The sequence below is a fragment of the Gossypium hirsutum genome, chromosome A10, assembly GCF_007990345.1.
Source record: "Gossypium hirsutum isolate 1008001.06 chromosome A10, Gossypium_hirsutum_v2.1, whole genome shotgun sequence".
Lineage (NCBI taxonomy): Eukaryota > Viridiplantae > Streptophyta > Magnoliopsida > Malvales > Malvaceae > Gossypium > Gossypium hirsutum.
The window spans coordinates 11,352,143-11,369,832 of NC_053433.1; the positions used below are offsets into that span (position 1 = coordinate 11,352,143).

Genomic DNA, 17,690 nt, shown 5'->3' on the forward strand with positions numbered 1-17,690 from the left:
TGCCAACCTTGCGTCTACAACTGAAATAACTCCCATCTAGAAATCATTTCTTTGATTGTTGAAGAGTAGAAATAAATAAATAAATAAATAAATGGATACATGCTTAAATTCACTTTCTTAATGATAAAAGTATTATGAACTACTAAAAAGTATATTAATCTTTATATGTTAGGTTAAAAAATAAATTAAACTATTAAAAATTCTATTCATTTTTACTGTTTAAAACTGACATTTTTTAACAAAAAAACCTGTTTGCTTTTTAATTTATTGTGTAGAAACTAATTTAACTATTTTTTAAATAAAAAAGCAAAATATAATCCAGACGTCCATGGCCTTATCTATTCCTTATTAACAATTAAACAAACCATAACTCAATCTAGAAATCTAATTCTTATTCACAATTTAACCAACCAAACATCGTAATATCTATTCCATTCATCCTCTATTCCATTCAGCGAACCAAACATGCTGTTACATTTATAGTTCATTTGTAAAAGGTTCAGTCCCAAACACTTCTATGTTCATCTAAATGCGTACAAAAGGAGAAATTTGAACTGTTAAAATTCTAAATGTTGAAATATAGTAAAGAAATTATATATCTCAAAATCACAATAGATGCCTGTGCTGGAAAACACAGTTTGCACTTGGGGATATGCATATATTCTTTCTCTTTGTCTTCAACATGGAGAATCCTGTCCTGCATTAGCAGTCCAAAGTAGAGCCTTGGAATGGGTGTGGAAAATTACATTACTTGTCCCCACCACCTCCAAACATCCCCATCATGTCTTTGGTAGAACCCATTTGCTTCATCAAGTTCTGCAACCCACCCATACCCCCAATTTGCTTTAACATCTGCGGAGGAAGGACCTTGCTCATGTGCTGTGCATTCATGTTCCGAGACAACGCACTCATTTCACCCTTCTTTGGAATTTTCAGCCCCTTCATCTTGCTCCATATCTTTGCTAGCCGCTTGTACTCCTCCATCATTTCCATTACCTCTCGAATATGACGTCCTGACCCCCGCGCTATTCGCATCATCCTTGATTCATTCATGAGCTTGGGATTTGAGCTATCCAACTCTGCATCAAATTAACAATCAACGACACTCATGATCCTAAACTTCAGCAGCATGACATGTACTGAGAAATTGAATAAAGCAGAGCATTCACTCACCTTCATTCGTCATTGAGTCCATCATGGTCATGTAGCGCTTGATCTTTGCCTGGCTTTCTTTTTCACGACCTTTTGGCATTAGTTCAGCACTAAATCCTGGAAGCATTGAGAAAACCTGCAGACAGCAACCGATGTAAAGAATTAGAATAAAGTTACCATTGGACAGGGTCATGGGAAAGTGGATCACCATCCAAAAGCTTATACATACACTATGTACCCCTGATTTAAATACTTATAACAATCTAGTAATCAAGCAAAGCAGGAAAGACGATGCATTGTGATAAGCATGTAACCTTGAAATCTGTAGATACAACAAGCAATCTAAATGCAGGGAGTATTTACATGACAGGAAAAACCAGAGAACTCACAGCGACAAGATTGATATTTTCTCAACACTTTGAAACAGGCTAGGAATATCAGAACTTGTTTATACCAAAATTTCCAGAACATTTCTCAATTTAGCTCATTGGATCGTTAAAGTACATACCAGATCGATTACAAGGCAACAGTTTCTCCATGAAGGAACTAAGATCTGGGAACACTTAAGGGATTTCCAACTCTGTGATATAGTTTTTTATGTCAAGGGTAAGCAACTCTTGCATCAAGCTCATTTATTATGATTATACTAAAAGAATCTTATCCCCTCCCAGATACCAAAGTTATGATATCTATTTCTCTTCTACAAAATGTTTAGTAGTTTAAACTAATAAGTCACCTATTGAGAAGGCTGTTTATCAAACTTTCTAGAACATAGTATTATAATCTACTAATTACTTTCACCAAAAATTTTCAGCAAATGGAAAAACTTAGAAAAATGTCTAACATCAAACATACATAGAAATTAAAAGTTTGCAGAATGGGAAATTATGTAGATATCTCCCAAATTCTAAGACGGGGTGCAAGCTACCAAACTAACATTCAAATACATCAGAGCATTTGAAAATGCAATACAGAAGAATCATTAAAAGGCACACCCATTAACACAAAATAACCAAACTTCAATTTTACTAAAACAAAAGGGCAACAGAAGATGGAAGCCAAAGAGAGTGGTATAAGAATAACCTGCCCAATTGGACCCATTTTGAGTATGTTTTGAAATTGCTCATACATAATCCTTAAGGTAAAGTTCCCTTCTGAAAGCTTTTGGAGAAGCTCAGGTTGTTGATCCATGGGAACAACTTCATGAATTTTGTCCATGAATCCAGACCAGTCACCCATGCCTATTCAGAATGATAATCACCAAGACAGTGTTTCAAACAATCATCACCATTTTGAAATCCATGACTTCTGCATTTAAAAGAATACATAACAGGAAAAGGAGATATATACCTAAAAGGCGGCTTACAAATGGTTTAACATCAAACACTTCAAACTCATCCATGTGCTCTCCAGTTCCTATAAATATGACAGGACTCTTAGTAGCAGCAACCCTGGTAGAAGTCACAAATCAAGAAGCACACAAATCAGGAGAACCCAACCTAATAGAAGCAAGGCAAATGCTATCTTGAGTAGGACATAAAAAATGAAGGCAAGACAATCATAACACTTACGCACTGAGAGCACCCCCACCCTTTGCATGACCATCCATTTTTGTGACAATTACAGCACCAACTGCAACACTTTGTTTAAATGCTTGAGCTTGATCAAAAGCTGCTTGACCTATACTACTATCCATAACAAAAATAACAAGATCTGGTTTCTGGAACATAAAACAGAAGTAAAAAATAATTAAGGGAATATTAGCATCAATTATCCTGAAACAAAATGAAGATTTAAAATCTGAACAATACCGTTGCTTCAGAGACTTGACGCATTTCCTCAAATAGGGCAGCCTCCTGTTTATGGCGCCCACTGGTATCCACAATTATAAGATCACAATTTTCTTTCTTAAACCTCTCAACACCTTCCACAGCAATTTTCACAGGATCTGACTCCATGTAGCTGCATGAATAGCAGAAAACACCATTAAAGACATTCTGCAGATAAAACCCACGGCAGTAATCATGACCATATATGAAAACCAGTCATTTGAATCTAACATGGTAGAAAGCATTATGAGCACAAAATACATAGAAATGTGTACACATGCATTACATATACAAGAAACAGAAAAACAAACTAGCTGAATGCATGTATTTTCATGCTTCCCTCTTATGCCCTTCTATGTATTTAAAAGACATTCCAGTAACTAGGCACACAAGTCATATTATTGTTGAAAATTACCTAGAGTCAACATTATTCCTTACTTCCCCGACTAAGAATTAAAGAACTTCAAATCAAAACTACCTTTATATAAAACAAACAATCAAACTAGATTCTAAACTTCAATCCGCAACTACAATTAGGGGACACATGCAATGCTATGGCTCCTATTTTGCAGTTTTAGCTCTCTTCACCATAGATATTCAAGGCCAGTATTTACCAGGTCCACAATTAACTGCAGTAGAATTTAGGGTAAACTAGAAAAATAGTCACATATCTTTATTTAAGTTTACGTTTTGGTCACTGATGTTTCAGTTGTAACAATTTGGTCACAGATGTTATCAATTGATAACAATTTGGTCACTGGTCTCTGTTAGTTGCCATTAAGTGGTGCAAATTGCTTAAATATAAAAAAAAAATTGAAAATCATTTAAAATTTGAAAAAACAAATTGCTTAAATATGTGGAAATGACATGGCCTCCACAAGGCCATTTAATGGCTTCTGTATTGCCAGCTAGGATTTCTGTCTACCACTTAATGGAAACTAACGGACCAGTGACCAAATTGTTATCAATTGATAACATTTGTGATCAAATTGTTACAGCTGAAACATCGGTAACCAAAATGTAAACTTAAACAAAGATATGTGACTATTTTTCTAGTTTACCCCAGAATTTATTCTATTCATAACTATGATAAACGCAATGCGACCGAAAACACATTCACAGCTGCAATTTGCATCCTTGACCACAACAATGAATACAAAAGAATAAAGTACCTTCCATAAAATGGAATCTTAGCTTTAGTGGCATTCTGCTTCAATTGATCAAAAGCACCAGCTCTGAACGTATCAGCACAGACTAGAGCTGGTTTCCAACCTTTTTTCTGATGATAATAGGCATATTTTGTACATGTAGTTGTTTTTCCAGACCCTGAAAATTTTTAACGAAGAAAAATCAACTTCAAAATTCAAGTATTCCATATGGCCTTACCAACACATTCATAACACAGCAAAAGCTTTCACAACAATGGGCAAAGGCAGCCTCAGTACCAATTGGAACATAATTCAACCTACATGAGGATGTCAACAAAGCTTACCTTGTAAACCAACAAACATCACAACACTCGTTTTCCCTTTCTTCGGTGTGAAAGCCGGCTTCCCAGGATCCAACATCTTACAAAGTTCATTAAAAATTGCCTATAGCAATAAACAAACCCTTTTTAGAACCAGATATACCTCTAATACAAGAATCAAAGCATGAACCAAGACAATTTCTTTTGTTAAGTGTTGGATCAAAAGTTACCCAATTACATGAAGTTTTCACGTTAAAATAAAATAAAATAATAGAAGAGAGCCACTAAGTCAAATGTTATCAGCATTTTGGATTAAAAGCAGACAAAAACAAAAACAAAAACCAGAACTTCAATAAATCTCATTAGCATCATTAATTTTAGCATAGAATTAATAAACATTCTAAGATAATGAAAGGAGAAAAAAGAGGAAATTCTCAAAATTTATAAAATAATTCACATTTTTACTAGCAAAATCCCATACAATAATTCAAAATACTAATATTCAAATATAAAACCCAAAATAGTGGTTTAAAGCCACCGAAATTCTCAATTCGAAGGGAAAAAAAAGATTCAGAAAATGAAATAAACCTGTTGGATGATTTTTCGCTTGTTATGACCGGCAGCTAGATCATCAAGATTGACGATCTTCTTAATATTAGTTTGCATATCACGAACGAGCTTGAATTGAACATCGGATTGAAGAAGAGCTCTGGTGATTTCATTGAGGCATTCGTTTAAAACCTTCTCATCGATAATCGTGGCATTGCTCATCTGTTGTATAGCCCGGGAGATGCTCCCCCCTAATTGTGCTAACACCATCTTCGCTAAACTTTTCTGGAGAAAATCAAATGAGATTTCTGTTCTTGAGAGTTTTGAAGAATTTAGGGTTTTTCCTGAACAAATGAAAAATAATTTTTGAGAAATCTGATATAAGGGAAAGGGTATCAAATGGGAGATCAAAAATGAGGTGAAGTCAGTGTGGGGAGGAAACCGTAATGATTGAGATATCTCAATATTGGGCTGGGTTTTTGACCACCCAACCCAATCTTTACTTAGCTTTTTTTTCTTATTCCAAGGGATGAGTTCGGATTTGGTTTTTTTTTTTTCTATGTTTATTTTGAATTTTATATTTATGTATTTATTTTGACAAAATGAACGTTATATTATAATTTTCAATTATTATTTTCTAAAATATAAAATAATATTTACAAATATTTCTAAGAAAAATTCACTTTTAAGTAAATAATAAATAATTCTTATATAGTATTTTTAAAAAAATATTTTTATATAAAAATTGTAAGTTAGTTTTATTATTTTAAATATAAAACATTTTTTTCATTAGCAAAACTAAATTTAATTATAAATTTTTTGATACAAGTATTCAACAAGGAAAGAGACAAAAAAAAATGATGGTGTTAAGAAGACCGGTTCACTTAAACAAGCAAAAAATCGAAAAAGTAAGGGAGTAAAGTAGAGGAGATTGTGAAGATAAGGAAGATAGAGTGTTGAAGATAATGCTTAGGGTTGTTGATGGGAAAAATATCCCTCCTTCATATATAGTATTTTTAAAAAAATATTTTTATATAAAAATTGTAAGTTAGTTTTATTATTTTAAATATAAAACATTTTTTTTATTAGCAAAACTAAATTTAATTATAAATTTTTTGATACAAGTATTCAACAAGGAAAGAGACAAAAAAAATGATGGTGTTAAGAAGACCGGTTCACTTAAACAGGCAAAAAATCGAAAAAGTAAGGGAGTAAAGTAGAGGAGATTGTGAAGATAAGGAAGATAGAGTGTTGAAGATAATGCTTAGGGTTGTTGATGGGGAAAAATATCCCTCCTTCATATATAGTATTTTTAAAAAAATATTTTTATATAAAAATTGTAAGTTAGTTTTATTATTTTAAATATAAAACATTTTTTTATTAGCAAAACTAAATTTAATTATAAATTTTTTGATACAAGTATTCAACAAGGAAAGAGACAAAAAAATGATGGTGTTAAGAAGACCGGTTCACTTAAACAGGCAAAAAATCGAAAAAGTAAGGGAGTAAAGTAGAGGAGATTGTGAAGATAAGGAAGATAGAGTGTTGAAGATATTGCTTAGGGTTGTTGATGGGGAAAAATATCCCTCCTTCATAATTCTTTGAAGTATATATAGGGGAGATGTAACACCTCTAACTCGTATCTGTCGTCGGAATAGGGTTACGGAGTATTACAAGATAATAGAATAGTAAATTATTCAAATCATACATTAATACAAACATAATCAAATTGCTTGGACCTTAAGAAACTCAAATACTAACCAAAATACAAAATCAAAATAACATCAATCGGGTCAAAAACACATCAAAACCAACCTAATATGTGCCTAACCAATGTACCCTCATTGGTACCACAATTATATACAATTTAATCTTAAAATACACATTATTTCAATTCATCAACTCATTCAAGCAATACCAAATTAAAATACCTAACAAAGTTACTACAACCACAACAAATCAAATATATGTAAGCCACAGATACTAGCATAATAACTATACCTTATTCTCATACCAAATTGGTTATTTGCACAAAATATCATTCATAACATTTACATAAGCCAAACATTAACTAAAATAGCACAAGAGTCTATACATGCCATATAATCTGAATTTAATGTTTCAAAAACTACCGAGATAAACTGGATAGTGTGACTTGAGTGCCAATTTGATCGTCCAACCTTCCGAAAATCTACAATGACATTAAACAACACAAGTAAGCTTAATGAAGCTTAGAAAGTTTGACGAGATAAAAAAAATCTTACCAAATTAACTATAATAAATCAAATAATAATAAAAAAAATCCATGACAACTCCCTATCATTCACAACTTCAATCGATAAATATATTTGTATTCAAATCAATACAAAAATAAATAACATGTCTTTCAAATTCATTAAATAAATCACCTTACCGAGATTTTTCCATTCGAAGAACGACTTACAAATAAGAGTACATCGTCAATAGAAGCTTCCAAGAGCTGGTCCTTCCAAATACGCCAACAGAAGCTTGAAAGCTGAATAGAAGCTCATAAGAGCTGAACAAAAGCTCGTAAGAGCTGATCTACCCAATCAGGCTAAACGGAAAGTAAAACACGAGAGTTTGCAACAAATTTTGAACCCCTGTTTACTTGGGTAAAATACCGATATCTCCCTCTAATACCATCTCCACTCCAAACCCCCATCATACATCAGATCATGAATGTACTTAAATCCCGCGGTCAATTCAAACCAATATCCAATTCAATATTATAATTCAAAAAATAATTCATTCCCAAAAATAGAATATATACATAATACCAATCATCAAATTATACAAATGTTAAATTTCAACCGTACGAACTTACCTGGACTAAATTATAGTAATTGTAGAAGTTTAGGGACTATTCCGCTATTTTTCCTTTTTCACTAGTATCTACGGGATCGTGATCTAAAATATAAAATTAATCATTTATTAGCATATATTTAATTTCCAATCCGTTTTACAATTAATACCCTTTTTTTTGAATTTGTGCAATTACCTCAAACTTTTACAATTTTTATAATTTAATCCCTTAATTAGTTAATCTATCAAATTAACTAATTTTTCAAATCAATAATCTATCCAAATAATCTAGGCCCTCGTACAACCCGTAATAAACCTAAAATTTACTATCAAACCCTAATATTTTGACATTTTCACAATTTAATCTTAAAATAAATATTTAATAAAAATCACTTTACAAAATCATCACACAACACAATCAAATCTCCAAATCCACGTTATTCATCAAAAACATCTAATATTTATCAATAGAAACTTCCAAATTTTTTAACAGAATCATAAACGAAGGTACGGGTTAGCTGGACCTAGTTGCAACGGTCTCAAAAATATAAAAATTATTAAAAAGGGGAAAAGTTTGCTTACCAAATCACCAAACCAAAGTTGATAGAATGTTTTCTTCTCCTATAAGGTTTCGGTGGTGGCTTTTTAAAATGAAGAAGATGATAATGATTTTTTTTATCATGTTTTTGTTATATTATACATATTTACTAATTTACTATTTTACCCTTATAAATATAATCAAACTTTAACAATTTAAAAGCCCACTAACGTCCACCAACCCTTGAATTGTCTAATTACCATTTAAGTCCATTTTCCTTCTTCAATAAACCATTTAATCACTCAAATAAAATAGTCACTAAATTTTACATCTTTTAAGATTTAGTCATTTTTAATTAATTAATTATCGAAACGTTAAAATTTTTCAACAAAACTTTAATACCACCTTAATGACACTTCGTAAATATTTATAAAAATATTTACGGCTCGATTTATAAAAATGAGGTCCTGATACCTCACTTTCTAAAACCACTTGATCTTAGGATCTTACTACTTGAACCTAATAAATCATTATAAAACATAAATTACCAAACCAAAACCCTTTTTAAAACCATATCTGAATCATAAATATTAAATAATAATATTTACAAACTTACTCGCCGGATTTGGTGGCCTTGAAACCACTATGTCTGACACCATTGAAAAATCGGGCTGTTACAGGAAAAGGTATCCTACCCAGTAATGCCATGTCACAAACAATTCTAAGACAGGGTGATTGTGTCGTCGGTCAGCTGGCAAGGTCGTTATACATGGGTAGCCTTCAAATGTGGTATAGATTTAACATTCTCCTTATTAAGATAGTATAAGGTTGTTACACCTCAATGGTCTCTTAATAGTCCCACTTGTAAATAGGAGTGTTCCTATTAAAAGCGGGTGACCTAATAGTGAGTGGCCTAATGAAAGGTGAGATGCTCAGATGGTTGGTCCCCTAGTGACTAACCATACAACGTAAGGTGAAGTGCTATCTGTAGGCGCCAAGTAGGGGTATAACAAAATTAAATAAAAAATATAATTCAATTTGATTGGATAATCGTAATTTTTAACTCATTTTACCAATACCATCCAAACACCACAATTTGGATTGACTTTCTGGTTGTTTTTGCTCAACGCTACTCAATGTATCTTTAGATTTGAAGTAAAGTCTTCACATATGAGAATTTAAGGGTTAGCAAATGGTTAAGTAGATTGGTTCGATCAAATTTTTAGACTTAATTGACTTAACTGATTATCTTATATTATAACTGAACCAATCAGCTTTTATGATGTTAACTAAGTAAATCGAAATAGACTTGTGCTCGAAAAACATGTTTTTTCATTCCTTTACCATAAAGTTTTGTTAAAGATATGTGACCCAAATTCTTGTTAAATAAAAATACAAGTGGCAAGATAGGGGGATCTATGAGGGCGAAGGCCGCAACCCATCGTAGATCCCCAATAAGTAAGATACTGGGCTGGGTCACAACTAGGAGGCCCCCGCGATACGGTACATGTTGCACAAGTGAAATTTGTATTGAAGTATGCTTCCTCTATTTAATGTTGATTAGAATAATGTGCTTTAACCTTACTGCATCACTTCTATTTGACTTTGATTAGAATATGGTTTTACAAACCTATAAATAAATGTAGTCGTCTCTCCTCTTGTATCATTCGAATTCAACATAGTGAATTTTCTTCTCTTCTGCTCGTGATTTTTTTCCCTAAAAGGGTTTCCACCTAAAATCTGTGTGTTCTATTTTTCCTTTATTTTCTTACCATTATCGACATTCTATTTTTCAAAGTTCTCATATCTCACATAAGTTATTTTACATTTTTTTTTTCAAAATGAAAAAAAAAAGAGAGAAAAAAACTTGTCTTTTCTTTACTCTAGTCTTCCTTATGTTTGTTATATGAGGTTAGATATATATTTGAATTAATTAAAGTTGTTTTGGTTGAATTTTGTAATCTCATGGACCTTTAATGATATTGTAAATAGGGTTATCAAAATATTTTGCCATCCCCACTTCACTTATGGTGAGAACTTTATTATTGTTGGGGTTTCAATTCCACCATATTGATGTTGAATTAGTGAGATATTATTTGAGAAGGAAAGTACTTGGCAAGAAGCTTCACTTTAAAGCAATTGTCAAACTTGACATATACAATTATGCTCCCTAGAATTTACCACTGACTAATTATGGGGATTTGAAGTACCACTTTTATTATTTGGTTGAGAAGAAATACGATTTCGAGGCTAAAGTGAACCGTACAACCACTTTTAGCTATTGGAAAACAACTAGAAAGAACAGACTGGTTAAATACAATAATGAGATGGTAGAGATTATCAAAACCTTGGTTTTCACCAACGTAAAGCTCCATGAGGGGGAAGGACCGACAGGGTGATGCATGAGTACAAACTCAAGTGACCTCCCGTATGTCATTTGTCTAGTTTTTAACAAGGATGGTATGTGTAACACCTTAAACTCGATTCAGCCACTTGACCCAAGCTATAAGGTATTATGACAATTAAAAATTAGCTTATGAAGTAATATATTATTTACTATCAAAACTGAGCCTAAATCGAGCTTACGAGGCTCTTAAACCAACTTGGAAACAAAACTGGACTAATCTAAAACTTTTACAAAAAGATAGGTAAAAAGTGAAAACATGAGTCACACAGTCGTATGGCTAGGCTGTGTGACAAGGCTAAGACCGTGTGGTTCCATAACATAGTTGTCTTGCCTAACCATGTAACAGGCTGATATTGTGTAATTCTGGGTCACACAACCGTGTAACAGACTGTGGCCTTGTGGATCAACCTGCACCTAAATTCAACAAACCACATGGTTGTGCCCTGCACTCGTGTATGGCACACAGCCGTGTGGTAGGCCGTGTCACTAACTGTGTTCACCTAAACTGCCTTATAAACCCAAAAATCACACCTATGTTCACTAATGCTACAAGTCATGCAATACCAAACATTTTAACCTATTCAAATGCACCAATAACTTGCTAAAATATAGCAAATAGCACACAAGAAACATCCAACCTAAGTGCCTAACCAATATGCCATGATTGCCACCACAATTCAAGCATTTTCGTTAACAATTCAAGCATAAACATGCCTATCATTTCATACTTATTCAATCGTCAAACCAACATCACTTTCTCATGACCACATTCACCAAACAAAGATCACCAATTAGCCAAATACATAAGAAACAATTCATAACCAAGATAACATGACAGACACCAAATAGGCTTATACCAACACAAGCCACCAAAACAACCATTATATCTTACAAATTGTACACTTGGTTCATATACCAAATGGCACAAAACATAACTAGGTACTTATGAACATACATTGCCAAAACCCTATTTACATGTGACTTATAATCGAGCCAAAATAAGTAAATAGCTACCAAAAGAGTTGACAGATAGTATGAGTTCTAAAAATGATGCAATCGACAGCTCGAATCCGACAATCTACAAGGAAGAAAAAGAAATAAGGTAAACTTACTATTAAACCAAGCTTTATTTGATAAAATATTTTGATATAACAAATTTAAATGTTTTTGAATAAAAGTTAAAATTGAACAAAACTACCAAAATGATTTGTTTAAAATTGAAGTCTAAGAGATAAAATTTTGAATATATATTTTGAACTCTTAGAAATTTTTTGAAACAACTTTAAAATCAAGTTAAAATGATTTTCACTTAGTAAAAAGACTTTTAACAAATCAAATAATTTTCAAACAAGTAAAAATTGCTCTAGTCCAAAAAGTATTAATACCTTTTTGGCCAAGTATCGATATTTTATGAATTATCGATACCCCTCTTGAAAGTAATACCAAAATGACATTTTGTTTTTCACAAACCATACTAAGTATAGATACCTTTTGGTCAAGTATCGATATTTTTTGAATTATTGATACTTGCTTTTAAAAACGATACCAACATAGCATTATGTTTCTTAAAAAACTACAAAGTATCGATACGGTATTGATACCTTTTCATAAAGTATCGATAAAATTATTTTGGTATCGATAGTAAAACTCCAACGGTCACTGAATTAGTATTTATTGCAAAAATTATCAATACATTTTTTTATGGTATAGATACTTAATGTTGCAGGTGAAATAAATGCTCTAGTTTTTACATCCCCAACGGCTCTATTCATGACACCAATAACCTCAACGGCTAGAAATTAATTAGGGGGTATAAATACCAATTTCTAAAGATCCTACAACAACAAAAAAGTACTTTCAAGAAAAAATCATTAATTAAACAACCTTTAAACTTACTATTTTCATATTTTTTACCTACACTTGAGAGCTTTACTTATATTTTTTTGCTCAAGTGTATTTCATTGTATTTGAGCTTAATTTGCAAACACTTTGATCTTGTAAGGATTATTTCTTTGTTTGCTTATTTGTATTTCCTTAAGAGGGTTTGTGTCTTAAGATTTGGGGTAGAAATCTTAAGGGATTTGTAAGGTTAAAACTTGTCCCCAAAGGTTATCAAATTAGTGAAATTGGGAAAATCATTAGTTGGTAGTGGAGTAGGCAATTGAGGCCGAACCACTCTAAATTATAGTGTTTGTCTTTCAATTTTCCTTCTAGCTTTCAAAAAGAATTTTAAAAGCGATTTCACCCCCTATTGGCAATTTCGATTTGATTTATCAAGCTAACACTTACTTAAAGCTTAGTAAGTTCGTAAAACTAAACATCACATACCTGTCATTTAAAGCATACAATTCAAAATTTACATATAGCTAGTACTTATTGCCATGTTCACATTTCCTACCATATCAAATGGTTTGATATGAACATTTAACATCATTAAGATCTCAGGATAGCATAACTCACATGCCAAATCACAACCAACAAGTATATAACTTTTTATGCCCTAAGATTCCATTTCCATTCATTTCATTAACTATTTTACCCAGAGAATTTTAGTAAATTAACTTTGGATACACGGTAAATAATGCTTAGATAAGCTACCAATCAGCCTTCTCACACAAGCTGTCGAGAATTTGCAACAAATGTTAGATTCTAGCCATCCTTATGGTATCCACTATCAGTACATAATACCTAATAATTGTAACACATGTACAAAGTACCTAGTAACTATAATCGATGGCACATAGTGCCTGAAACACCTTAATAACATGTCATTTGTATCCTAATCATTCACTAAGCTCACACGGGCCTTAATTCATATCTCATACTCTTTCCATCTTCAACATTATACCATGTTCAACTTGATCACATACATTTCATATGATTATACCCTTCAATTCGTATATACACATTTGCCATGCTTTAGAAATCAATCATTCAATTCCAATTTCATTACTTACCTTAATACACCATGTCAGCTATATATATTCACATATGAAATTTGAATTCAAAAAATCAATAACCCAAATAAATCTAATACAAAATTACTTAAATCAAATAGCAACAGGCATTACACCAAGGACTACTCGACTATTTTCCCTTTTCTATGGTTATCGACTGGTTGATCCATTTCTTGATCTATATATAATAATTTAGCTTAATTATCCAATTCAAATACCTTAAACTATCTAAATCCATGTATTTGATCCTTTAACATTATTTTATATTATTACCTTAAACTTTCACCTTATATTCAATTTAGTCTACAAGACAAAACTTACATATTTATTACAATTAAGCCCAAACTGTAACACCCCTAACCCGTGTCCGTTCTTGAAACAGGATTATGGAACATTAATAGAGTTTTTAGAACATTTACAAATAATTCATGTCAATTACTATTCATTTTCCAAGATTATTCATAATGTCCCTTAAATGGACCCTCGAGGTCCAATATGAGTATTAGAATCGAGTCAGGACTAAATCGGGAACTTAGAGAATTTATCATGAAATTTTAAAATTTTTCTTAAATGCAGGGCACACACGCCCGTGTGGTCAAGAGACACGTCTGTGTGACCTAAAACACTCCCGTACTGTAGGCCGTGTTCGACCCCGTGTAACTCTCTGACTTGTGCCACACGGCCAACCACACGCCCGTGTGAGTAAGCCGTGTAATCAATTTAATTTTCAAAAATTAGGTGTAGGGTTCACATGGCCAAGACACACGCTCGTGTTCTATCCATGTAGCACACACGGTTGAGACACATGCCCGTGTCTCTGCCTGTGTGTTCAATTCTGAGCATTCTGTTTCTTAATTTTAAATTGCAAGGGACACGCGACTAAACCACACCCCCATGTGCCAAGCCATGTGTCACACACGGCCAAGCCATTTCCTAGCTTTATTTCTCGCCCAAATTTGCCGATAACCTACACCAAAATTTACAAGTATATAACAACCGATTCAAGTATTAAATCCTAGTCAATTCTAACATATAATATGATAGTTTATCATATACATTTATGTTTATATTCTTACCCTTGTTTAATATATATATTAAACTTAACTTGAACAACCATATTTAATATACGTATCACATAGGTTTTTATCATATTATATCCTTATAAATATACCAAAACAAATCATTACTAGCCATTCCAATGGCTAGTTTACAAACCACATTTATATGCCAACAATGGCCAAGTTACCTATACATGCCATTATACCAAAATAAGTTTACTATTTATATCAAACCAAGTTAGTGGATAGTGTGATGATGCTCCCACTGATCTCCAACCTTCACGAGCTTCCAAGCACTATAAAATAGAGAAAATAAAACCTAGTAAGCATTATATGCTTAGTAAGTTTGTATAACAGGAATTAAACTTACCAATCACATTTATTAAAATTAAGCATACAATGACATGTTTTTCCATCAACTTGGCAAATTGCCTAACACGTACACTCAATCAAACAAGTTAGTTACATAAGTCTCATGTATATCAAATAAGCATAGATGAGCTCATCATGAAACACTTTATCAAATAATTCAAAAGCATTCAAGGCATATTTCTATTTATCTCATCATTTTTCTCATGTCGAGAGTTTTATCCGTTGAATTATTGAAATATCGATGGATACTCAAATAGTACACTTAAGGTGTACAAATCTGTAATTCGTCAATTCATAATCAAGGGTACCTAGTAGGGCACTTATTCAAGAAGCACACTCTCGAGCCACACATCAGGATGCTCAATGAGCCATGTAATCATGTAACAGGACACTTATCCGAGCTAATCAGGAAACTCATAAGAGTTTTTACTCAGGAAGCTCATATAGCCTTTCAAATATCTCTGAAGAGATAATATTAGGGAGCTTCGAATAAGGTAACAGAGAGTTCAAAAAAGCTTAACAGGATACTCATGAAGAGTTACATTTTTGTCCGCATTATGTGCAAGATCACAAGCGATCGTATGTCAAGACGCTCACAAAGAGCTGCGATAGTGCGCAACACATGCTAAATCACTACCAATCAGGATGCTCACAGGAACTATATATCAAAATGCTCGAGAGGCTATATCGAGATTACTCGTCTGAGCTAAATCCCTTCTGTAACATATGCAGAATCACATTCATATTCAGGAAATTACATGTATCCATCGATTTTCATTATTCAAACAGAACTTAACATTTTAATGACCTTTTCTATCATGTGATCATTCATAAATTTATAACATTCATATAGTCAAATAAACATTTACTTCATTCAAATTAAATATAACATTCAATTCAAACATGTTAATATACATAAATAAGTTACACGAACTTACCTCGATAATAATTCGTACAAAAAAATCTACTAATTTGAAACTCTCTTTTCCTCGATCTAGTTTTGAATTTGTGTTATCTGGATATATATAAATGAATTTAATCATAAGTTTCTCACATTTCATATTCTATTGAACTAAATTTACATCCTAGGTAAAATTACCATTTTGCCCCTAAACTTTCTAGAAACTCTAATTTTGTCCCTAGGCTCAGAAAATGAAATTTATGTAACTTACTCCTTATTCCAAGCCTAACCGAAATTTCAATATAAAATTTACAGCACATGTATTCTATGAAATTCAAAATTTTTCTTCAATTTTCACAAATTTACAATTTAGTCCTTAAATAACAATTTCATCAAAATTCACTTTGTAAAAGTTGTTTATCCATAAACAATCTTTCATATTCTACAATAAATTTCAAATTTTCAGTATATCCATCCATGGTATAACTTCTATACTTTGATAACTTTTCAAATTAATCCCCTAAATAGATAGATTAGATTATCCCGATATCAAAAAATATAAAAATTACTAAAAACGGGACAAAATTACTTACTCAATTAAGCCAAGAAAGCTTATTTTATCTTTCCTAGGGTTTCCATGTATTTTGGGGAAAAAGATGGTATAAAATAAGACGATATTTTCTTTTTAATTATTTATCATCTTTTAATTAATTCAATTTCCAATTTAGTCGTTAGCCTTTTCTAATTTTTCTATGTATGATTCATAAAAAATATCTACTATCTTTTCTTTAATGGTCTATGATATGTGATATTCGCGACATGTTTTAAATATTTATAATTAATCGTTCTTGAAACTAACTATTATCACGATGAAGGCAAGTGTAACTATTATCACGATAAAGGCAAGTGTACCTATTGAACAGTAGTATAGCTTTAGCAAGATCGGATTGTTGAACCCAAAGGAACCAAGAGTACTAGTAATTACTTTCTTTTTATTTTCTAACCTAAAAATTAAGGGATTTGTTGATCTAAATTAATTAACTAAACTAAGAGTGCACAGAGAGAAATTGGGGAAAAGCTTTTAGGAAAATTCGATTGATTAAGACAATACCCAAGGAAAAATCCACCTAGACTTCACTTGTTATTTGACTCTGAACCAAACGATTTATTCATTTGACTTGATCCATAGAAATCCTTAAGCTATATTATTATCTCTCTCGTGACTAATAATGTCTAACCCTAGCTTGATTAATTGAAATCTCTTTCTAATTAACACCTAGTGTTGCATTAACTCGATTTATGGATCCCCTTATTAGGTTTCACCCTAATTTGGAAAAGTCTTATCACCCTATCTCTAGGCGTGCAATCAAATCCACTTAATTATGACAAATTTACTCTTAGACAGGGTCAATTCCTCCTCTGAATAAGAGTATTAACTCGAATCAATTTCCTGGAAAATTAAAACAAGAATTAAGAACAGATAATTAAGAACAAGTCAAATATTTATCATACAATTCAGATAATAATAACAAGATCCGTCTTAGGTTTCATTCCCCTTAGGTGTTTAGGGGGTTTAGTTCATGATTATAGAAGAAAACATATCAGAAGAATAATGAATACAAAACATAAACAAAAC

General features: G+C 32.1%; 1 protein-coding gene across 1 annotated transcript; it reads right to left on the reverse strand.

The window, feature by feature from the left end:
• Nucleotides 1-425: 425 nt before the first annotated feature.
• On the reverse strand, nucleotides 426-5,493 carry LOC107897277 (signal recognition particle 54 kDa protein 2). The gene is made up of 9 exons (XM_016822661.2): nucleotides 5,038-5,493; nucleotides 4,474-4,573; nucleotides 4,154-4,307; nucleotides 2,964-3,114; nucleotides 2,724-2,872; nucleotides 2,503-2,603; nucleotides 2,236-2,393; nucleotides 1,174-1,288; nucleotides 426-1,079 (listed from the first exon to the last, which is right to left on the reverse strand). The coding sequence occupies exons 1-9, from the start codon at nucleotides 5,266-5,268 to the stop codon at nucleotides 748-750; spliced, it is 1,491 nt and encodes a 496-aa protein (XP_016678150.1). The 5' UTR covers nucleotides 5,269-5,493; the 3' UTR covers nucleotides 426-747.
• Nucleotides 5,494-17,690: the final 12,197 nt, after the last annotated feature.